The sequence below is a fragment of the Cygnus olor genome, chromosome Z (genome assembly GCF_009769625.2).
Source record: "Cygnus olor isolate bCygOlo1 chromosome Z, bCygOlo1.pri.v2, whole genome shotgun sequence".
In the NCBI taxonomy this organism is placed as follows: Eukaryota; Metazoa; Chordata; class Aves; order Anseriformes; family Anatidae; genus Cygnus; species Cygnus olor.
This window is the reverse complement of record NC_049198.1, coordinates 22,110,479-22,134,725: the sequence shown is the minus strand read 5'-3', so window position 1 is coordinate 22,134,725 and position 24,247 is coordinate 22,110,479. Positions and strand designations below refer to the sequence as shown.

At 35.7% G+C, this 24,247-nt stretch overlaps 1 protein-coding gene across 7 annotated transcripts in view; it reads left to right on the top strand.

Moving 5' to 3' along the window:
- Positions 1–24,247, top strand: part of ADAMTS6 (ADAM metallopeptidase with thrombospondin type 1 motif 6) — a 157,799-nt gene that overhangs the window by 113,319 nt on the left and 20,233 nt on the right. For 6 of the 7 annotated variants that reach the window (XM_040540685.1, XM_040540686.1, XM_040540681.1 and 3 more), the window contains 7 exons: positions 109–211; positions 1,313–1,446; positions 3,980–4,103; positions 5,347–5,427; positions 10,287–10,450; positions 12,202–12,340; positions 22,924–23,053. In XM_040540685.1, coding sequence (XP_040396619.1) covers positions 109–211; positions 1,313–1,446; positions 3,980–4,103; positions 5,347–5,427; positions 10,287–10,450; positions 12,202–12,340; positions 22,924–23,053 — 875 coding nt within the window. Of the gene's footprint in view, positions 1–108; positions 212–1,312; positions 1,447–3,979; positions 4,104–5,346; positions 5,428–10,286; positions 10,451–12,201; positions 12,341–12,951; positions 13,041–22,923; positions 23,054–24,247 lie in introns of all 7 variants that reach the window. The other variant, XM_040540687.1, reaches the window with a different exon arrangement.

The following is a 24,247-nucleotide window of genomic DNA, read 5'->3' as shown; positions in this document are numbered from 1 at the left end:
TCTGCTAGTGTCTTGGATGATTTTATTTGTAATACAGGTATTTATTTTTATGTTGATATTCAGAAGAAATTAATCTTTTTTTTTTTTTTTTTGTCTGTATGATTTTAGCCATGTCCTTCAGGAGCCCGTGATTTTCGAGAAAAACAATGTGCAGACTTTGACAATATGCCTTTCCGGGGAAAGTATTATAACTGGAAACCCTACACTGGAGGTAATGTGTAGCTTTTCAAAAACATTTTGTGAGTGAAATCTTCAAAACTGTTTAAATGTTATACAAAAAGTAGTGTATGTAAATAGAACATTTTGATGAAGATATAATGAGCTAAGTTTGGTAACCTTTTGTCAGTTATGAAAAATGTAACAGAAGAGTCATGACAAATCCTTTTTTTTTTTCTTTCAATGTGGAAAGAGTGTGAGCATCATTGTAGGGACTCCACTTTAAAATAAGGAACCCTTTTCCATCTGCAGTTGCGATGGTCTTAGAGAATACATAGATGATCTATAAGTAACTTTGATGCTACAGTGACAAGTTTAGTATAAACATCTCAAAATTTTCATTAATTAAGGTGAGAATACTGAGAAATGGAGAAAGAAGGAAAAGCATTCATAAAGTATCTAAGGCTACTTCAATAAGTTGAGTTATAAATAATTACGCTATGCAATAAAAGGATATTTTGAGGCAGGGAAGAGGATTTTTATTTCTTTTTCTCTGTATGACAGTTTAATCAAATTTAGTTGTTTCTGTCATTGTTCAATGTTTCTAACTCGCCTTTTGATTATTTTTTTTTTCCTATTCTAAACCCTGAGTAAATCCATTTTCCCATTTGTGTTTTTATTTTCTATAGATTTTTTTTTAAGATTAGAAGCCTAAAAGTGACCATTGCGATCACATGATCTGAGCTGTAGTGTATTTCAAGTAATAAGACTGAAGTGCTAATTGAAGTAGTCTGATCTTGTTTTTGAAATTTACTCTGACATACTTCTAACACTACATTCTTTACTTATTCGTGTTTCTCAAATGAAGTATCCTTTTTTTTTAATCGTTCAATAATCATTCATGTTGTATTAACATAATAGAATCCTTATGTAGCCATCCAGCCTTGCCATATCTTACTATAAGAAATAATCCTCTTTGCAAAAAAGAAGAGTCAAGTAGAAAAATCAATAAGAGAAAGCAAAATAAAGCATATATATTATGTGTCAGGTATGAGGTAATTTTATAAATTGCAGATTTGTTTATGCATATATATTCTTAATTAATTAATATTTTTTCAAGAATTATGTTATTTTTTTCTTTGGTTTTATTGTCCAGGTGGGGTTAAACCATGTGCATTAAACTGCTTGGCCGAAGGTTATAATTTTTACACTGAACGTGCTCCTGCAGTAATAGATGGGACTCAGTGCAATGCTGACTCACTGGATATCTGTATCAATGGAGAATGCAAGGTTACAAATGCTTTATAAAGTACTTACAGATTACTTTGTTTTGTCTGTTATATCCCACATTTAATTACGGTATTTGATGGTTACTTATGTGAAACAGGATTGTTGATAAAGTTCTTAATGGAAGAGTCAGAGACAAAGAGCTAAAAAAAGGTATCTCATAATCAAAGAATTATGGAATGATTCGAGTTGGAAGGGACCTTTAAAGATCATCTAGTTCCAACCCTCCTGCTATGAGCAGGAACATTTTTTGCTAGACTGTGTTGACCAAAGCCCCATCCTACCTGACCTTGAATACTCCCAAGGAGGGGACTTTTTCAACTTCTTTGGCCAACCTGTTCCAGTGCCTCACCACCTTCATAGTGAAGGATTTCTTCCTTGTATCTAATCTAAATCTACCCTCTTCCAGTTTAAAGCCATTAGCCCTTGTCCTGTATCTACATGCCCTTTTATAAAGTCTTTATCCATCTTTCTTAGAAGCCCTTTTAAGTATTGAAGGGCTGCAATAAGGAGTCTTCAGAACCTTTTCTCCAGGCTAAACATTACCAGCTCTCTCAGCCTGTCTTCATAGGAGAAGTGCTCCAGCCCCTTGATCATCTTTGTGGCCCTCCTCTGCACTCCTTCTAGTAGGTCCATTTCCTTTTTGTGCTGGGGGCCCCAGAGCTGAATGCATCACTTCAGGTGGGGTCTCATGGGGGCAGAGCAGATGGTGAGAATCACCTCCCTCCACTTGCTGGCTGCAATTCTTTTGATGCAGCCCTGGATTTAGTTGTTTTTCTGGGATGCAAGTGCATACTGTCAGTTCAAGTCCAATTTTTCATTTGCCTGTACCGCAAGTCCTTCTCTGCATGGCTGCTCTCAATCCAATCTTAGCCCAGCCTGTAATCATGTTCGGGATTGTCCTGGCCCAGATGGAGCACCTTGCACTTGGCCAAATAAGACAAATCATTCGAATTAGCTTCTCACGGACATTAAAGCAGATTAGAGTTCTTCATTTTGCCATCTTTTATCTTGCTTTGTGGTTTCTGTGTAAACTATCAGTGGAAAAAGCAACAGGAGATGAGCATATTCCTTGTACTATTCCAAGGCCTGTTCCATCATTCCAATTAGAACACTACTGAGGAAGAAAAACAGTAAATGTAAACATATTAATCTGTTTCTCCACAAATAGTTCATCCTGTTGGAAACAATTCTGCTGTTAATTAACTTGAAACAGAAATTTGTCACTGTCACTCTATGGAAGAATGTATAAGTGCAAGTATTTGCCATTTACTAAAAATGTAGTTACCTTGTAAGGTTCTTATAAACTGCATTACCTGAATTTGAAGAAAATTGGATGTCTGTGCCATATTTTTTGTTATATTCATCACACTGCTGCTTCAGTTTAGCAAAGCATTTAATTATGTACTTAAGTCTAAACATTTGAATAGTATTGGTGACTAGTAAAAAATCATCTGATTTCGCTGAAACCACTAACATACCTAAAGCTTACTCAAGGCTTAAGTGGTTTGCTATACTGAATGCTGAAGATTAATGTTTATTGAATAATATGATGAGATTTACCATTAGTAATCTAAGCAAAAAAAGTACAAGAAATAACCCGTGGAATTCTGGTGTACTTCATAAATAAGAACATTCTAGTACTTTTGGGAAGTCTTTTAAAACTAATAACCAGACTAAAACTCCAGTCTGAAGGGCCTGTGTAATAAAAATCAGGTCCATTTCATCTTGGCAAATTACAAAGTTGAACTATAAGTGGTTAGAATAATACTGTTTTTTCAATTACTTGCAGTATTTTAACTTCTCTTCCGACCTATGTATTACCTGTTTGCAAGTTAAAACCAAGCTATGCAGCTGCCTCCTTTTTTATATAAATCCCAGAAAAAAATGCCAATGTCCAGTGTTCATTCTTGTTTTGTTTGGTTTGGTTTGGCTTTTGTTCTATTTCTTAGGTATCTGACTGTATATATTTGCATTAGGTTTCTAAGAGTGGTGAATAAATTAGTCAGATGCAGATGGTCATTGTTCATTGTACATAGATTTCTCAAGTAGATAAGTAGTCTATAAGGCTGTAAATTCCTTTGTAAATAATATTTATGCTACATAAATATTTAAGAAAATTACAGCTAATGTTTCCCTAAAAGCAATGCAGATTTAACACAATTAGCCCTTGTAATATTAAAGAAAAAGGTCACTAATCATTTATTAATAATTGTAATAATTACACTGTTTGTAAAATGCTGTGAGATCCCCACCTGAAAGTCACAGTAGAAATAGAAAATATTTATTAATCAAGATTTAATACTAAGCCAAAATTTGTTTTCAATAAGCCAGTTTGTTTTTAGTAAGCCAAAATTTTGTTTTGATTTTTGATTTTCTTCCCTTGTAAGTGAAAACTCATTTAATAGTAGCAGGTATTGAAAACAGAATAGATAAAAAGATTTGAATATCTTACACTTGAGTGAAACACTTCAACAATCTATGAAGATAAAGGTGTAAGAAAACTGTTAAAATATTTTTTCTTTTCTTCTCTTAGCATGTGGGTTGTGATAATATTTTGGGGTCTGATGCTAAGGAAGATAGATGCCGTGTTTGTGGAGGAGATGGGAGTACATGTGAAGCAATTGAAGGTTTCTTCAATGATTCATTGCCCAGAGGAGGTATGCACATACAAGTCCATTCTGTTGTATTTATGTGGCTGTTAAACAAGTAACAGTGTTCCAACTGATTTCCAGCATTGCATTGCTGGCAGTCATACACTGGGACTACTTTTGCCTAGTTGTTTCCTTTTCCTATGTTAGCTTGGATTTCTATAAACCACAGTCATATATTTTGTTACTGAATACTTAGTTCTTATGAAGTTAAATGCACTTAAGGAGAAGTGGGTGTTCTTTTTTTTTTTTTTTAGTGTAATCTGATATTTATAATCATGTATATGACTATACATGACATTTTACAATAGAAAGGATCCAGAAGAGTCTTTTATGCTCATGTTATTAAAAAAATAAATGTATATGGAAATATATAAGGGTGATTAGTTGAAAACTTAGCTCAGAATAGACAATACTAGTGTTGCAGTGATTCTCCGTGTTACTGCATCTGCTCCATCTAATTAAATCTATTGCAACTAATATTGCATGTGGTCCTGGACATAAGAAAAGGATTGATGCACTGGAGTTAGTTCAGCTCAGTGAAGGGGCCACTAAGATTAGTGGCTGCTGGAGCACTTACTGCTCTGTGAGTAGAGGTTGAGGGAACTGGGCTTATTTAGCCTGGAAGAAAGAAGACTTGTGGGGGCAGGATACCACTCTTCCAAAACCTATGAGGATGTTATGGTGAAAACAGAGCCAGGCTATTCACAGTGGTGGACGTGTGGTGGGAGGAGCAGAGACTATGTCTATAAATTGAAACAAGACAGGTGCTGACCCAATGGAAGGAAAAACATTTTCCCAGGAGTGGATCAGGTTGCCCAGAAGGGTTGTACAGTTTCCAGCTTTGGAGTTTCTTATAACACAATACAACTATAAGGTGTTGTCAAACCTGGTCTTAACTCCTAGCTAGTAGTAAGAAGTTGGTCTAAATGAATGTCTTGAGATCCTTTCCAACCTGAATTATTCTATGATCTTACGGCCATTTTATATATTAGTTACTTGTAATATACTGTTGAAAACTTTATTATCATTTACAAAAATGAATTTCTAAATTAACATTAAATTCTTTCTACCACATTCAAATGTATCTGAACTTTAAAGACATTTCTTTGTATGACATGAACAAAAATATTCAAATACATTTGAATTCCATACTTCTTACTGTTTTTTAGTTGTAAATAATTTATTAATGGCTAGTTTCATGACTAATACTGTTTAAGATAACAAGAAAAAGGTTATCTTTCTTTTACAGGCTATATGGAAGTGATTCAAATTCCAAGAGGTTCTGTGCACATTGAAATAAGAGAAGTGGCAATGTCAAAGAACTACATTGGTAAGAGCATGGTTTAAATAGCAGACTGTTACTAAGTTACATTTTCTGATGTGATTTAGGGATACATATTTCTGATTTGACCAAACCATACACATAGTAGAAGCAGCAGAGGGGATAGTAGTTGTTAATCTTAATCTGTGGTCAGACAGTTACAGCAGTTGGTTAGGATGTATTCTCCTGAGTGGAGCTAATGGAATGCATCATGTGATTCCTCCTTGTATACAGTGCAAAATCAGGTCAGTTTTACTGTAGTTACGGAGTCAGACTTGGAGCTAGAGTGGGTGAGGAACACTCAAGTGATCTACTGTCCCTCTCTGAGGTAATGTCTTACACCTGAGGAAATCTCTGACCTTAGGGAACTGTATGGTTTTAAAACATCATTTTTTGCTTGGAATGATCATTCAACAACAGTCATGGTTGCTTAAAAACAAGAATAGTGCCTCCTTATCTTAAGGCAGTTGAATGTAATAATTCCACAGTGTTTCTGTTTTGTAGGGACTTGATGCTATTCCTGTTTTATAGATAAGGGAAAATGGGGTGCAGAAAAACTATGGGCTTTATTGAGATCATTCAGGAAGCCTGTGGTAAAACAGAATTAAATTCAAATGCCCAGATTATCCCTTGTTTCCTTTAAGGTTGTGTTAAATTTGCTTTTCAGTTTTTAAATATTGGTATGTACAGATCTAGCTTTATCAAACTCAAAAAGAGCATGCATTTCTGAAAGCTTCTGTATTCTGATTTGCATAGCATTTGTTCACAGTAGTGCACAGAGCTGATCAGTGTGCTACAGAAAACTAACAGATAAACACAAACAGAAGCTGTTAACCTGTTTAGGTATAATGACAACTGATTAGGCTATTTTTTCAGTCTGTTCTGCATGTAATTAGTATATAGAATAGCAATGTGTTGGAAAGGACTATAATGCATATGAGTAGGAAGGACAATAACTTCCCTAGATACATTAATTGGTAAATTGATTGTATTGATGGTAATGGTACCTTTTACTGTTGGATGCTTTTTCCTTTCTTTTTGCCTGCCCCTACAATCATTTAATTAGGCAGATTTTCAGTCTCCCTTCATTCTGCGGGGATAGTAACATCCACTACTCCAGCAGTAAAGAGTGCTTGTTATTCTTGCAGCATCACACTCCCCCATGTCAAAATATGCGAGTAACATTGATCAAATATCCTACATTGACATTTGAGATAGAGGTTGTGGTGGAAGAGAGGCATACAGTGCATGCTAATGTGGTTGCTTTATGCTGAGAACCATATTGTCAAAAGAATGTTTTGTTAACATGGACATTTATGCTAATATTAATGTCATATTTAGTATACAGATCCCATTAAGATACTTATGTTTCTGATTCCATGGGTAGTTGAAAATAAATACAGGAGTTAAATAGAATAAAGCAGATACTCTTAGTTAGTTACTACCATTAAGTTTGTTATAAATTTTGCTTATAAATCAGAGGAATGTGATCTGGAACAGTATTTAGGTCAGTACCATCAGCACCAAATGAATGAAAAAAATGCCAATTTTTTAGCTTCAATAAAAAATATAGGCAACTTTTTTGATATTTAATTTGGCCACAGATCTAAAAATGTAAAGTGGTACATAACTGTTTTTTCAGTCTGCTTCTCACGATTTCAAGGGGGTTCCTGATTTTCAGGCCCTCTCCTCAGTACCTTACTACATGCCACAGAAGTCCTTGCTAATACCAGGCGGATTCCTTTCCTTCACGAGTTCCTTGTGTTTACAACTTAGAAAGTAACCATTATATCCTATTGTAAGATAATACTAAGTTGCAAGGACTATTTCCTTTTTTTGTTGGAATGTTTTGTACCATGAATGTGAACCAGATCACTGTTCTAGGATCACCAGTTTTTGGGGAAAGGAATGCTTATAATTTGTGTGCTCCCTAAAAAGAACTATGCAAGCAGGATGGCAGTTACAAAAGAGTTTATTATGTTAAAATGCATACTTCTAGAGTATTGTTTTATAGCTGCTTCTTTAGTGGCAGTGTCAACTTCACAACTCCTTCCCTATCTTTAAGGGGTTCCCCTCTGTTGTTCAGGACAGCTGTTTTGTGGTCACACCATGAACCAGATTAGAGAACTGATTCAGCTGAAAATAACCATTTCCACATATTATTATGTTTTGGTTTATGTGTACCACTGCCAAAAATGTGACCACAGTCTAAGAAATCAATTTCTCCAGTTGGAAATATACAAAAAAGAAAGGAAAAAAAAAACCCTCTCATACTGTTTTCAATGTTTCCTCTGTTCTTTTCAGATAGTAGGGTCTCAAACTAACTTGCAGCAAACATCCCACACTTCCCTGAACTAAAATGCAGTTCTTCTGCAAACCCTGGCCTCAAATTTAGGAAGCAGTTAGATATTTGGCAATCTCAAGTAGCTCAGTCAGCACCTGTCCTCCCTGCCCCCCATCTCGGGCTGATAATTTCTGCACCAGTATCACTCCTACTGTTGTGGCAACAAAAACACGTTACTGCAGCTGCATAAATAATAATTTATTTTTTTTTTAAATGATCTGACCAAAAATAATCCAACAACAAAATTGCCTGTTTCCAGAGCTGCTGAAAAAACATATGTTTAGGAATGCTGTTATCTTACCTTAATTGGATTGATCTGAGCTGACATCTTCGCTTATATTCCCCCTATGCAACAGAATGTTGTATGCTAATTTCCTGTGGGCTTCCTGCATTCTCAAGTTCTAACAAATGATTTAATTAGTATATTAATTTGTTCCTTCTGTCTCATATGCTAATAATTATGTCAGTGCTTCATCATAGTCATGTAATTATATTATTGGAATGCTATTCACAGCTGTGTTCTTCACCTGTGCATATTAAGCAAATCTGTTCACAGAATGCAAACACATTTTTCTTTTGCAGGCAGGTAAAAAAAATTGTGTATAGGATACACACAGTTGATAGTACAAGCACAGAATTTCAGAAAGATTAATTATATAAACATCATGTATGAGAATATTTTTACCCCTTTGCTCACTTAAAAGTTTTATTAGAAGTTTTGGCTCTATGGAAATATGACCACTAATAAAAGACTGATGTTCATGTGTTAGCATAGTTATGTATTGTGATAGGACGAAGGATAATGGCTTTAAACTAAAAAAGGGTAGATTAAGATTAGATATAAGGAAGAAGTTCTTTACTGTGAATGTGGTGAGGCACTGGCACAGGCTTCCCAGAGAAGCTGTGGATGCCCCATCCCTGGAGATGTTCAAGGCCAGGCTGGAGGGGGCTTGGAGCAACCTGGTCTGGTGGGAGGTGTCCCTGCCTGTGGAAGGGGGGTTGGAACTAGGTGAACCTCAAGATCCCTTCCAACCCAAGCTATTCTATGATTTTTTATTTCATATACCTGCTTAAAATAGATAAATAGTGATAAGATAAAATCCTTTCTTTTAGTATGTTACTGCCTGCAATTTATCTTGTTTCCTTATGCACGTTTTTTATTCTCTGCTTCTTGTACTACAAAAGCCATATAGACAATAGAGAATCTGAACTACTTTGAGAATTTAAAATAAGTGAATGTGTGAAAGCTAGTTTCTTCACTCGAAGCACATACATGTTTCCAGATTAAATCCAGGGAAGTTAATGGAGTAAGATTTTGCTATGGAAAGGCATTCATTTTCAGACTTTATGGTGGTGATGGAAATGGTTACTAATCCCTGCTGAATAAGGCCGTCACCAACATAATGTTACTTCCTCACCATCTCTTGTTCATATGAATGCTCTCTGGATCTATTCTAGAAAACTTGAGCATCATTCAGATTTTTTGCCTAACTGTTCAAGGCAAAACCTCTGTCTACACAGATGTAGTTGAGAATAAAACTTCATCATAAGTTGTCTTCTCCTTATGGTTGTGCCATGAGTTTGTAAAATCCCTATCTAGTAAAGCAAGTGCGTGTTTTGTCTCAAAAACCAACACTGTTTGATTGTGTATTTCCAGCCATGATTTTGCCTTTAAGGGCATGCTTTATGTAAAGTAAATATGAATGATGAATAACTCAGTGATCGTCATCATTATCTCATCCAGAAGGCAATATCTAATTAACAGAATATTCACCTTAAGATACAAAGTTAGTTTCATATTTAGAAATTTAATCTCATAAAATATCAAACATTAGTCCTTGAATAATATATGCTTGTCCAGCCTAATTGGTCAGTTAGCTAAGAAATCTGTTTGTTATCTACAGTACTTACATGGTTTAAGGCTGTAAATTAATAATAATAAAAATATCTTGGCAGATGAAATAGCTAGTACTTGTTTTTGTAGTAGAAATGCCTTGGATTTATGCTTTAGGAAGGAAAAAAGAAAATGGGCAGAGACAACAAAGTAAGCTGATTGGGACCATACTTCAAACTCAATCTTTTTTTTTTTTCTCTCAGCAAGTTATGTGATACCTTTCTTATGCCCGAACATACAAAATCTTAATTAATCTTAAATTAGATTGGTAATTGATTATACATTTGAGACCTACATATGTCTTAAGTAGAACAGCATACATTGCAGGTGGGCTTAGTTTTAAAGTTGAAGATATATTTCTGGTTGCATGAGGCACTGTTTTTTTCAATATAGCATCTGCGTGTTGAAATCTGCAAAGTATACCTGCACATTAAAGTTCATGATAGAGACAGTATTTTCAAACAGTATGAGGGATATTTTAACCAAGGCTAAAGAAAAACATTTGTTGAAAAAACAATGATAGAGAGCTGAAACTCACATACTTCTAACAGAGTAGTAGTTTAATTTGTAATGGCTTCTCCATTATAAATGCTGCTTCCAATTTTTAGGTGGCTTGTATTTTTTTTTAAGCTTTAAAATCTGAAGAGGATGACTACTATATTAATGGTGCCTGGACTATTGACTGGCCAAGAAAGTTTGATGTTGCTGGAACAGCTTTCCATTACAAGAGGCCAACAGATGAACCAGAGTCTTTGGAAGCACTAGGCCCTACTTCAGAAAATCTCATAGTCATGGTAAAGTTACAATTAATATATTTCTGAAATCTGAAATACGTTTTTATGTTCTGAGGAAACATAAGACCATGAATAAAATCAGAATAGGTCACAGGCCATGCTGGGACTTCTTGCATTTGTATTTTAATTCAGTTTTTCTCTCTTTTAAAACTGACGGGTAGATACTGTGATGGAAAAGGGGTAAAGTTAGAAGAACCCTGGGAAACGTCACAGAAAATGCCCCATCTGTATTAAATGTGCTTCAGAATAATAGTAGCAAAAATTGTAAATTAAATATATTTTGTATTTCTGTGTATTTCTGGTACATGGAATTGTTAAGATATAGCATGCAGTAATTGCATCAGACTGTGACTGTGATGTTTAATATGTACACAGCAGCATTTTTTTTCCTTACAGGTCTGTAGTTGTCAGTGGTTTTAATCATGGCCTTAGTATTACTATTTGACCTGCGTTAAAGTATATTTTGAGATAAATTGCTCTGAACCGATGGTATAAAATATTTGAATGTAACAGAAGAAAATATGACCAGGGTGCTGGTAGCCTGTCTCTGACAGTAGTCAGTAGTAAGCCTACTATATTGCTCTGTTGTGTTGAGGAAGAGTATAAGACTAAGGTGAAACTTGCTCAGTATATTCTATCAGCTACCAGTTTTGCAGTTCAGGGATTGCTTGAGCCAGACAGGATATTTTTCTGTATAGAATGATTGTTGCCTGGATACTTACATTTTAGTCAATGTTCTTAAGTGTTTGAATCCTTTTTTTTTTTTTTTTTTTGTTTGTTTCTATTGTTTGTTTTACTGTAGCTGTGGATAAACTGGAGAGTTCATACAGAATGAGTTTCATAAAGATTATAGCACCTTTTCTCATTTGGTCAGTCTCAGTGAGTTTTGTACTGAATCTCTTTTGTCTAATAGTTAGGTAAATATACTTTTACAAAATATAATAGAACGTAGAAGGAGTTGAGAAATAGCTCTTAGATATGTCAGATGCTGCATCTGACACACAAAAAAAGTTTGGTAGATAATCAGACACTAGTGTTCAGCAGGTGGTATGTGGAAGTGCACTGCAGTTCAACAGTCATAGTAGATAAAGCACATGGTGATTGTTGCACTTCCATCTATATCACCTACAGTGGTACAGTTGTAGTGATAGTTTTGATATTCCTTTAAAGGAACCACTGCTGCGATTCCATGAGTTTAATGCTGCTAGCTAATGCATTAGGGAAAAACAGTAACCTCAGCAACAGTCTGTTTCTCTGTTACTATTTTTACGATTATTAGTCACTAGAAGTATTAAACAAGGGCAGGGCTTGGTTCATAACTACTACATGGGTAGCTCCTTACAAGATTTCAGTGAGAATTGCTGCATGTTTGCATAGTAATGTCTGTAACCTACTTTGACCTCAAGTAATGATTCAGTTACCAAATTCATTTCCATTAATTAATACATTAATTTATGAAGACTGGCTTTTTAGAACTATTATGTCAAAAATAAAGAAGTGACAAAAGTTGTGAAGTTGTGTCAATGGCTAAAGAAGACAAAGCTCACCACCTTATACAATAATACTTTTTTTTGTTGTATGCATCTTATAAGTCAGTTCAGATTTATTTGGAAATACCTTACAGAACTACTGTGGCTTCCTTTATTACTTTTTCCCCTTCCACAAGACATAACACATGCCTAGATTAATGTCACTGTAGTTGCCCTCTGCTTGCCTGTTTTAATGGTATAACCAGTTGTTTTCAACTACAGATTCTGCTACAGGAACAAAATTTGGGTATAAGGTATAAATTCAATGTTCCCATCTCTCGCACTGGCAGTGGAGACAATGAAGTTGGCTTTGCGTGGAATCATCTGCCTTGGTCAGAATGTTCTGCCACTTGTGCTGGAGGTAAGACACCAGGCAGTCAAGCTACAGGGTAAACTGAATTTCAAGATACACTTTATTACATAAATATGTAGGTAACTAATTGAAAACATTTCTTTCAGACATACTTCAAACGTTAACTTAGAAAAAGAACATTTATTTTATCACATTGGATGTTGTTGTTTTCAAGTACATTTAATATGTTCAGATCTTCTTGTTAAATACAGTGTATCTTGGCACAGTGTGTCTCTTCTGAGGCTTCTTCTGAGATTCTCTTGAAGCTGGGATGTTTGCTTTTCACAGGAGCTTTCTTGATAAAGGACACCAGAAGTTTTAAGTAAGGAGATTAATAAACCAAAGGGAAATAAGGCAACTATAAATAGATATGTCTGTGTGTGTGTTTGTAGGTATTCTTCATATAATCCTAGTCAGCCCTCCCACCCTCCAGCCACCAAAATTTAGGTTACATACTGGTAGTGTCTCTGTAGGAGGTGATAGCAATTGGATTATACTTCCCAGCCCATAGCAGTATCTGTTGCCTATTGGCAGCGATGGGGGATTTGTAGGTTGTCCCATGTGATTCATCATGGGTGCCTTTTGCCCACAATTTACTATATTCCTAATCCTCCCTCTAGTGGCCACCAATGCAATTCTTTACCTCTGGCTGGGAGAGCAGGACAGTTGGCTTTCTTCAAAGCCAACACCATTGCTGCTGCATGGACTGGTGAGTAGAAGTGCTGTGTGAACAGTATCTATCTTCTCTCTGGAGACTGAATGCATCATCCCCAACATGTCTCAGTTTCAGAAGAAATGGGAGAGAGCTGTAAATTGATGAAAGAATTTCAGTTTTCTAAAGCACTGTGCACTGACTTTAGCAAGAGAAAGAATTATTTATTTATTTATTTTAAAGAATCTATGGACCAAATATTTGTCCTTTTCCTTTTCTTTCTGGCTACTGGAGGTATTCATGTTTGGAACCATCTTGATTTATCTCTGGTGGATCCTGCTGTGGCTGTTACTAGTTGTTTGCAGTTTAAATACAGCAGTTTGCTTAGCTATAGGTAAGACACAAAGGATAGTACAAATTCTGTTCTGTGCATCTAAACAGAAAGTCTTGAAACAGAATAGAGGAGGTTACCAAATTTCTCCAATATTTTATTGTTCATTTGTAGTATTCCTTTAATCAAGTGGGTGATAGGTTGCTCTTTTAATTAATATTTTAGCATTGGTGAGTCTGGTAGGAAAAGAAAGGTTTTAAAGATGTAGAAGGGAAGGACATGGACCAAAAGTGCTTTTCTTAGAGCAAAAGAAAGTTCCAAGTATCAGAACCTTACAGGTACTGCGGAATCCTATTTTGATGATAACAATGGGTTAATGATTCTTTTGGTTTGAACATATGGTGTGGTTCTGTGGAGCTGGACTTGATCCTTGTGGGTCTGTTCCAACTCAGGGTATTCTACGATTCTATGATTAACAATTCTTTTGAAGTCACAGGAAAACTTCCACTGATTTAGGCAGTGACAAGATTATATGGATCTTCCATCACATAGGTCGTTGTCATTTCAGAGACTCCAAAGTATACAAAGGAAAAAATAATTGGCTCTGAAGAAGTAGGCACTTGTTTAGATAAAAAAAATTTGACGTAATTATCTTTTAAAGAAATATATGTGAATCTCTGATAACCTTACACATTTATTATTCATTTGAAACTTTTTTTGGAAGGATTTTCTTCAGTAGCTTGCGGTGTTTAAACCAGAGACATTTCTCTCACTCAGCTTGGCATAAGGATATATTATGATCACTTATTTTCATTGAGATTCTCTGCTTAGGGAATCTGTTTCATTGTAACCATAACTCAAATTTAAAAAACTATCTGCTTTATCCATATGAATACCTTCTATTCTCCCCATTTTATGAAACACCTTCTGCCATGTACCAAACAAAAGAAGACACAATTCTAAAAAGGATCTGAGTAGTGGAAAAAGAAAAGGGAGACAAAAGATTGTAGAGACAGAGAACAACTGGAAAAGCCAGCTAATATAAATACAAAGCATGAGAAATCTCAGAAATGAAACCACTGGATGACTGTTTATTTCTGTAGGATTCGTTATGAAGTCCATTATTGCAATCTACTTTACCTTTAGAAGAGAAGTTTTTCTCTACATCAAAGGACAACAAAATACTCAGAATTCAAAATAATTTATTACTAAAAGTAAAATAAAAAAATGACAGTATGTGTGAGGAATATTAGTATGGAAGTTTTTTTTATGAAATTAAAATTATATATAGTGACTTTGGGACAGACTGTGAACAGGTTAAAGGTATCTACATTTTCCTGCCACTTATAACAGTTGGTGTAGCTGAACTGTAGTGGAAAGACATTAAAGATTTGATAATTATATGATATTCCATCTTGATCCAGGAAAGCTTGTGATGAAGTAGAGCCAGATACACTTTTATGTCAAAGCATAGGCTTTATATCAAAGTTGTAGGCAAATCTAAATTCTTATCAGCACATTTAGCTGCTATCCATCTCTGAATGTCTGTATTCTAATGTTTTGTCTTTTTGTCTAGACATATGTTATGCTTAAAAAAGCTGTCTTGAAAGAATGTCAAATTTGCAAGTATTTAGAAGCCAGGAAATGATGGAAGGAAGGATGACTATGAAATCTTAAATTGTTTTCTGCGGCTGCTCAATGAAACATGGACCAGCTGAACAGGGAACATTCTCTGATCCTGAAGCTGTGTCCCAGACTATTGTGGTTCCACTCCATTATACTTAGGTATAGTTCTTTCTAGATCAGACTGACTGTATCTGCATTACACAGCATTTGGCCAAGTCTGGGACTCTTAAGACATACTTATTACTTGGTATATGTTGTTTTATTCAGAGTATCTAACAAAAAGGCAAGAGCAGGATTTTGGCAGCACCAATAAATAGTTCTGGAGTTTTGTATCTTGCAGAAGTGTCTAGTCTTTGTGATGTCTCTTATTTATAGCCTTTTGAGAGCAATCCCTGCATTCAGAGATTCCTAGAGCTGCTTGTAGACCTGTCTCGGAGACGAATTACTGGAGCAGTCAAGGGGCAACCAGAGAAGCAATTGGTCCTGTCTTATTTAGTGGCTTAAATACCTGTCTGTCTGTGTATGAACCTACAATCTTTAATTAAATGGTAGCATGCTGTTTGTTCCATTGGACTTCTATCTTATGTTTATCTTGTGCTGATGAGTCACTTCTGAATAGTTAAGGCACTTGAACTTTTAATACAGGACCTCTGTTCTCAGGCCTGTTTCAGTTTTGCAGAATAGCAAGACTATGCTGTAAAAGGAATTGCAGGAAGGAGGAGGAGGTTTTTGTGCTTATGACAGCTAAATGCTGTGCTGGAGCTCTGGATTTCATTCCTGCCTTGCTTGTATGGTTCTTGTGTGATACAGAGCACTCACAGCACACGTTATATCCTTGCTAATTAGCAGTTCATCACTGTCTGGAAATCTGTCTGTATGTACGAAGCATGCCTGAAGTTCATTGCATGAGGTGCGTGTAAAACAAAGTATTCTGAAAACTTATCTGAGCACCTGAAATCAATGGATTCTTTCCACAGTAGAGTCTCTACCTCCACTCCTCCTCTATTCTTTATAGAGAAGTCTAGAAGATAAATTAGCTTGTGAAGAAAATAGTTAAATACTTAGATTGCATGTAAAAGACAAAAGGAAGTCAATCTTTCTTTCATGAGATTGTAAACTGTATTTAGTAGTGTCATTCATGTTAAAAGAGAAAAGAACAGAATGTTCCATAGATGCTCTGCAAGTAAGCATCATATTCTCTACAATAAACTACACAGAAATCATTTCTCCAAAATCTGAGTTTTATTTTGCTATTTTTTGAGTTTTTCCAAATACAGGTTCTTCAGATTTACCAGGTACCTTAAAGCCTCACCCAGTAACAGACTACTCTTTTCTGGATTCAGGTACTCAGATTTAGGATGAGAATATAATTCCATTCATTTTTATTATCTGCCTCTTAGTGTCTGTTCTTAGGCTTGGGAATCTAGGATTACAACTTTTCTTTTTGTACACTAGGATGATTATTTTCTGTATTGAAAAACTTCTCTTTGAAATACAAGTTTGTACTGCCTCATCTCGTTCTTCCTCCTTAGGAACGTTATGTAGAAGTGAACTACATGAATTCTCCACATTAATTTCCCTTTTTCCCTGAAATTGCACTTATAACAGTTCTACTCCAAGTCAAAAGTTTTCAGAAGGAAATTATTTTATCTTGTACAAGTCTTCCTTTAGCTGATAGAAATTAATTTGTCCCCTCAAGCTTTACCAAAGCTTCATGTCATAAAGTGTTTTATTTAGCATATATTAAGTTGCCCTGTTTGAAAGGGAAAGCCTTTATAGGTTAAGATGCAATCTTTTCAGGTTACATAATGGACATGTTGAGTGAAAGAAATAGTACTACCAAGCCCCAGTACTAGCTGTTGCATTTATTAGGACGGCTTGCAGGGTTTTTTTTCTGTTTCAGCCATCTGTTTAGCATAGTGCAAGGGCCTCTGTAAGCTGATGGCAGACTTACGCAAGACTATAAAAACATTGTCAGAGAATACAGAATGTACAGTGCAAGTTTATCTGGACAGAAATGAGTGGAACAGGAGAGAGCACAGGTGATTTAGAAAGGATGGATGGATGGATGGATGGATGGATGGATGGATGGATGAACAGGTCCCTGGAATTCAGAAAAATCTAAAGACAGCAACAAAAGATTTTTTTTAAGGACCTGTTTATTTAACTGTTTACGAGAAAATCTGGGAAAGGGAAAACTAGAATACACAGAAGTAGCAAATAAAAGGAGGGCTGGAAGGAGAAGAAAAAGGAGCTACAACAGAAAAGGACAAAATATATCACAGGTCATGGAACTGTAGTTTACTTACACTTCTGCCTGTTTTTCTTTAAATGATAACTTGTAGCTTTTTGAGTGCATGTCTGTGACTTTGTCCAAATCTGTAAGTATTCTTAACAGGGAAATGTATTGCTAGTGGTATTGTTTAAAAAAATCCAGCAAATGAAGGGAAAAAATATCATTCTGTTTTTTTTTTTTTTTTTTTTTTTTTTTTTTTGGGTATATTAAAAATAAGCTACGGTAAGTGCATATTTTATTTTATTTTATTCCATACTTATTAAAAGCCTATCATTAAATGGCAACAAATGACAGCATTTATTATCTGGAGTTTAGTGGCACCCTAAGCATTGATTTTGATTTTGTTTATTCTATGAGAGTTCAACTCCAGATGAGTTAAATATCTCACATACTAGTATTTTTTTAATTAAGTGTTCAGTCAGTGTGTTATTATAAGTAAGCTTACTGCTATCCAGTTTCCTTTGCTGGTGATCACTGTTACAGAATAGTGCCTACTGTTTTTTTGTTTGTTTGTTTGTTTTTGTTTTTTCATGCCCTCAGATGAATTATGTCTTTGGACAAATAAAATATACTTGTCCTCATCAAGGAAAATGTAAGTTTGGCTCTGTGATGAACATCTTGTGATCTGATGAGTGAGCTCAGAAAGTATGTCTGGGTTAACCAGCATGCACTAGTTTTTGTGATGCAAGATTCACTATGTACTGGTACTGGCATCTTTATAATTAACTGTTGCAATTGCAAACCACAATTTTGGGGGATTGCTTTTAAAAATAGATATAGCATTTACATGCCTGCAATTTTAATTTAAGAATAAAATGTGCTCCATGTAATTTAAAATTTGGCTGCTGAAAGTCATGCAGACTATTTGTGAATTGAAATCTGCAAAACATCTCAATTCTCTGGAGAATATGGTCACTAAACCACTGGAGTTTTGTTTTCTATTAGAATTGCATTGACCAGTTATGAGGACATTTTATGTTTTTTATTATAAACTATAAATCTGTAGATTTGAAAGCAGAGTGTTTCTGTCTAACCACTTGTAATTATTCCCCCAAGAGTTTCAATGAACTTGTTTAGCTATGCTTTTTAGATTTCGAGAGAGACCATATACTCATAGAGTTGATAATTTAAAAATATTTTTTCAAGTTCCTCAGGGCTTAAATAAGTTGTAGCTGTTGTCTGGGTAAAAATTGTGTTCTAGCTTTTTCCATTTCTTCCTGCTGTTTTGAATTTAGTATCTTAATTGTGTTTCTGAGATACTATTTTAAATAACACCAATTAGACAGTTTCCTTAATCCATACCTATGTTTCTTGTATCACAAATTACATACTGTGTCGCAAGATGATGCAGAACATTTTAAAGCTGAATTAACATATCTGCCTGGCATGGATTAAGAATTCTTCACTGTGTGAGTGAATAGGGGTGAATGCTGTTTTATGAGTGATACGCTTACCTGACCAATGTTCAATAAATTACATGGCTGGTTTAGTTTTGTTTTATTTTATTGAAAACTAAGCACAATGTTAGACTGTATCACAGATAGAAATCTGTGAGAAAAGGGGTTGAGTGTGACATGATAGGTCTTGCTTAATTAGTTATATTTATTGTAATAGACAAATTATTTTGTAGACTAAGGAAATGTAGTAGATTCATTTATCTAGACTTTTGTAAGGCTTTTCTTGTCACCTACACCTAATAAAGAATTAGAAAAAATTAGTAGACAAGAGGCACTCTTAAAATGTAAGCTACTGGGCCAAATGGCATTGAACCTAATGGGCATCTTAAAGACTTGTCATGTGATTCATCAGATTTCAGTTTTTCTTGTTCTGATGGTAGCATAAATAAGAATGAAAGCTCTGATGAAATTGCCTGATAATGCAGTGCTAGAAGACATATGGGGAAGATCAGGATATTATGTTGTAGTCATGATCACTGAATAAGGCACTAGTAAAATCTCTGTGGAGTACTGGGCACAGTTTGTATTAATTGGCTGTTAATGCATCTAGAATGGAAGTCAGAGTGTGGTAGTCAAAGGTGTGAATTTCAGAGAAGATAATATGTGTGGGTTTAAGGCGGAGCTTGATCAGTTTATAAAAGGAATTACTTAGAGTGGTTCCCAGAAATACAGAAGGGAGTTACTTCTAGTTGTATGTTGCCATGTGCCAAGCTTATTTAATTAATAGCATAAGATCTGATTGAATTTAACTCTTTCTTGTAATTAAAGTATTAGCTGCTGAGAATGCTATGGTGGAACACCTCTGAGTGAATTGTAAATATCTTTGGTACCTGATTGATGAGTGTCTGAAAAAGAGTATGTGTGTGTTAACACAGTCGGCAGCTGTGGGGAGGCATGTCCTTCAGGAGGACCTTGAGTGCCCCCCATGCACTTTTGAGTTGTTCCACAACTCCAGATGGACTAACTATCTAGCAAAATAGAACTTTCCTAATATGTACAGCACCTAAATTGAAAAGTAGTGGAGGTTGAAAACTTGCAGAAAATGGTATTTTCTCTTTATCTTGTTCATGTACATTTGTGCTTGTAAGATACTGTTGGAAAACAGTCTGGCAACTTTATGCACAGTGTAGTGGTACCTACAGTTGTCTATGGTGTGGCATCCAGATACATGTAGAAAGAAGGAAAAATGAGACAAGCCAGGTAATTGGTTTACATGGCTGACCTGTAAGACACTGTTGTGGCTTAACCGGCAGGCAGCTAAGCACCACACAGCCGTTCGCTCACCCCCTCACCTCACCTCTCCCTGTCCCACATTGTGATGGGGCAGAGAATCAGGATAAAAATGTAAAATCATCAGCAGAGATAAAGGCAGTCTAAAAGAACAGAAAATGAATGGAAAATAATAATGATGATAAAGGAGTAGACAAAGCAAGTGATGCACAGTGCAGTTACCACCCGCTGACTGATGCCCAGCCAGACCCCGAGAAGCAGCCCTCATCCCAGCCAACACCCTCACTTCATTGTTCACCATGACCCCATATGTTATGGGGTCATGCCTAGTCAGCCTGGGCCATCTGTCCTGGCTGTGTCTCCTCCCAGCTCCTTGTGCACCCCCAGCCTCCTCACTGGCAGAGCAGCACAAGGAGCTGAAACATCCTTGTCTCAGTGTAAGCAGTGCTCTACAACAACTAAAACACTGGTGTGTTAGCATAATTATTCTTATCCTAAGTCCAAAACACAGCACCGTGCCAGCTACTAGGAAGAAAATTAAATCCCAGCTAAAACCAGGACAGACACACATCTCATATTAATATCTTTTTCATAAATAAATTTCATAAATTTCATAAACCTTTCATTAAAATGATAGTGATGTTTATGGATAACCTGAGATGTCTAACATTTGTAACCTGATTGAGAGTGCCTACTTTGGGAAAGTTGTGTATAGCTATAATCAAAAAGGAGATCTCTTTTCCCCAGCAGTAAAGCTGAGGCTCTGGATTCAGGGACTGCAGTAGAGAGAACACTCCAGTATTAGGCAGACACCTTTGGTCTCAATATGGTTAATAATTTTGAGGCAAGGCGAGGTGGCATGTGCTTTTGAGAGCTGATGCTCAAAGTTATCACCTGCTAAACAGGCAGCCCATAAGAAGTGAGATGTTTAGTGACAAGTCTAACTCCTCTCCTTTTTGTCAGGAGCATACACATTTGTGTTGAGGTCACACATTTTTTTGTGCAGGATCCAGACAGCTGAGTTCTCCTTAGAGTATTTGAATTAACAAGGCTCTATTTTTGTGTGAGTGGTAATACCTATATTTTGCAGGATGCAATGACAGTTGTCTATTAAGTAGCAATTCCTAGTTTCAGAGTGAAGAGATATCAACTGGGACTACATCTCCAGAAAAGTACTCTAGCTGTGTGCCAAAGAATAGTCAAAAAATCCAAAAAGGTAGGGAGAAGGAAGACTTTTTAAACAAGTATTCCAGGCCATGGTGTAGCCAGGGATGCAAGACTCATGGGTCCAGTGGCAAGAAGACAAGAAAGGGACTAGCAAATGAGACATTCATCTAGCACAGGCAGGTCTTGCTCTCAAGATGGTTTCTACATTTTACATTAGACTGTAATTGGACAATGACAGAAATAACCCAAGGTTTAGAAACTGCAGACTTGCCATTTAGCTGACTAAATTAACCGCTGTCATACAGAAGTACTGTATGCTCAAACTTACTGCTCCTGGATCTGTGGCTTCATGAAAGAGTGCATGCCATCTTCAAGACTATTGTGAAAAATGAGGTTTCTATTCTCCACGTTCTTTCTACATAACATCAGAGAGACATATGTCTCACATCCTGTATGTCTCATAACGTCAAAGAGACAATGCTTCTGTGCATAGACTGGGAGACTTCTGTTTGTAGCCAAGCAGTGTGCTTTGTGGGCCAAACTTCAGGCATCTCCAGGTTAGGCTTGACTTACTTGGAAATAAATACCTAAGTTCCATATAGGTCTAATGTTAGGAACCAAAGATTTCGTTCTTGTCTGTAACGGATAACAAAAACAAAAACAAAAACAAAAAAAAACAATTGAAAGGTAAGTGGGCTGTTTAGTGTCTGAAAACCACATTTATGTAATTAATCTTATTACCATACATATCTATCCCCTATAAAATGCTCGTCTTAAAAAGAGACAAGACTGTAAAGTAAGTTGGCACATATTTGAAGCCAGGATGTTTTAATCTCTATTTATTTGTATGCATTTCAGATTTTGGAAAAAGTTAAGTAATTGCTTCTGTTTTTAAGAAAGTTTTAGGGCTTTTTTCAACTTGTATTGTACAAATAATCCTGTTATTTCAGTACTATGACCACTTGTGTTCAATGAGAACTGAATATGAATTGCAGATCCACAGTTGTATTATGCTAGCAAACATACAGCTTGTTCTAAAAACAGAGAAGGCCACGTGTACCACTGTTTTCAGCAATGCTTGGAGCTGCATTGTTATCATATATCAATGGTTCTCTAATGGCTTTCTTTAGATTCTGTTTTGTAAAAAGTAGAAAATCAGCTTAAAATGTTACCTTGCAATGCTGTCTTGATAATGGTATGCCATTATGTTTTGGAAATAATAATCAATTCTGAACAGCCTGTTGATGGTTAACATAATGAAAGAGGAGCTGGGAGTGCCAGACAAAATGAGCATTCACAAAGACAAACTTCATCTTTCAGAATGAATAATACTTCTATTATTTTAATGAAGAAAATGTTTGTAGGACGACACACATAAAAATGCAAAACTGTATCCCAGTATTGCTGACTTATTTTAAACCAGAGCACATAAACAATAATTCTGCAGTGAAGGGTGACCACATTCTATTTGGTGATATTTTCTTTGGAAATCAAGAGTGTCTTTTACCAAGATGGGAGGTTAGATGGAAATGGATTTTTTTTTTTCAATACACAAATAAAAACAATCTGTTAGTAAATCTATAAATATATTCCCTTTGTTTTAGAACACAACAGCAATTTAAGATCCTCTCTCAACGGGGTGGCCTAAAATTAAAGGAAAATGAAAGATTTTGTGTGGTCAGGAGCATTCAGTCAGTTGGAATTCACATCCTTGAAGCATTCAACCAGTTAAAGAGGGATAGCAGGGTTAATAATCAACAGGTGAAATACACTTTTATTCAACAAGCAGAAGAGTAAGAATGATTAATTAATGATGTTTAATTTCATCCTAAGGTGTGCAGAAACAAGAGGTGGTGTGTAAAAGACTGGATGACAACTCCATTGTACAAAACAATTACTGTGACCCTGACAGTAAGCCTCCAGAAAACCAAAGAGCCTGCAACACTGAGCCTTGCCCACCTGAGTAAGTCAGTTATCCCTAAGATGGATCTGTTTTGCGTAGATGGAAAAGCCTTCGTAATATATAATAAATCCTGTTGACCAAGTATGCTTAAAATTCTGATCTAGCATTAGAGATCTGTCCTACCAGAGACGCTATTTGTTTTGGGGTTTTTGTTATGGTTTCTTGGTCCTCTGGAATCAGTTGTGAAAGAAACATAATTCATCCTAGAAGAGGTCTGATCTGACTGAGAAACTGGCGTTCAAACTACACAAAGCAACACAGACACTGTAAGTAAAAAGATACTGGCAAAGCAGTTTCTGAAGATGGAGGTGTCAGGTGTGGTGCCTAATGCTCAGAACAGAACTGGAGAACATTCTGACACTAATGACAGAAGAATCTTGAGGTGAGGGGAGACTTACTTTCCCATTATACTAAATGTTTACCCTATTTTTAGGTATATTACTTTAAAATTTGGGTTGAAGTGTTCAAATTGGAAATGGTAAACCTAGAAACTGCTTAGTAGACAAACCATTTACTGGTAATAGTTATGTCAAACAACTTTGTCTTCTTCAGGATTCTCAGCATTATATGGTAATACTGTGTGCCTTTAGGATTAGGTGCATACTTGGTTAAGTCTATTTTGTTTTATAATTAAGGATATCTGTTTGCTATATATTGACAAGATAATTAAAACACAGCAGCTCATTTGTTCAAAAATAAAATTTGGCAAGAACCTATAACATACAACAAAAATTGTTTAGAGACAGCTGTGATATTTTGCACTGGAAAATAATTTCAGCATTTGCACAACAGTTCCTTTTTGAGATAAAAAAATGAGAGATACATTATCAATTGTATTGTTGTATCAGGGCTAATTCATTCTCAAGCTCTGGTTAGCTTAAGTTCAGTGATATTCCGTACATACAGTTCAACTGGGTGTGAAAATCATTAATGCTGATTAGCGTAGATATCACAAAATAGGGAAATACTGCGGTCTCTTCTATATTCTATTACAAACTGTATGTCCCCACAGTCTATCTGTAAATATGTGCTTATCCTGCACGTATGCTGCTTGTATAACACTGTTTAGTGTGGCTGTAAGTGCGCTAACTGAACTCTCACACCATGTACCTGAAAACAGAACTTGGGAAGTGGTCATGTTTTGTCAGTTCCTTTTTACCAAACAAATTGCTTTCCTTTCCTTTGTGTGATTTA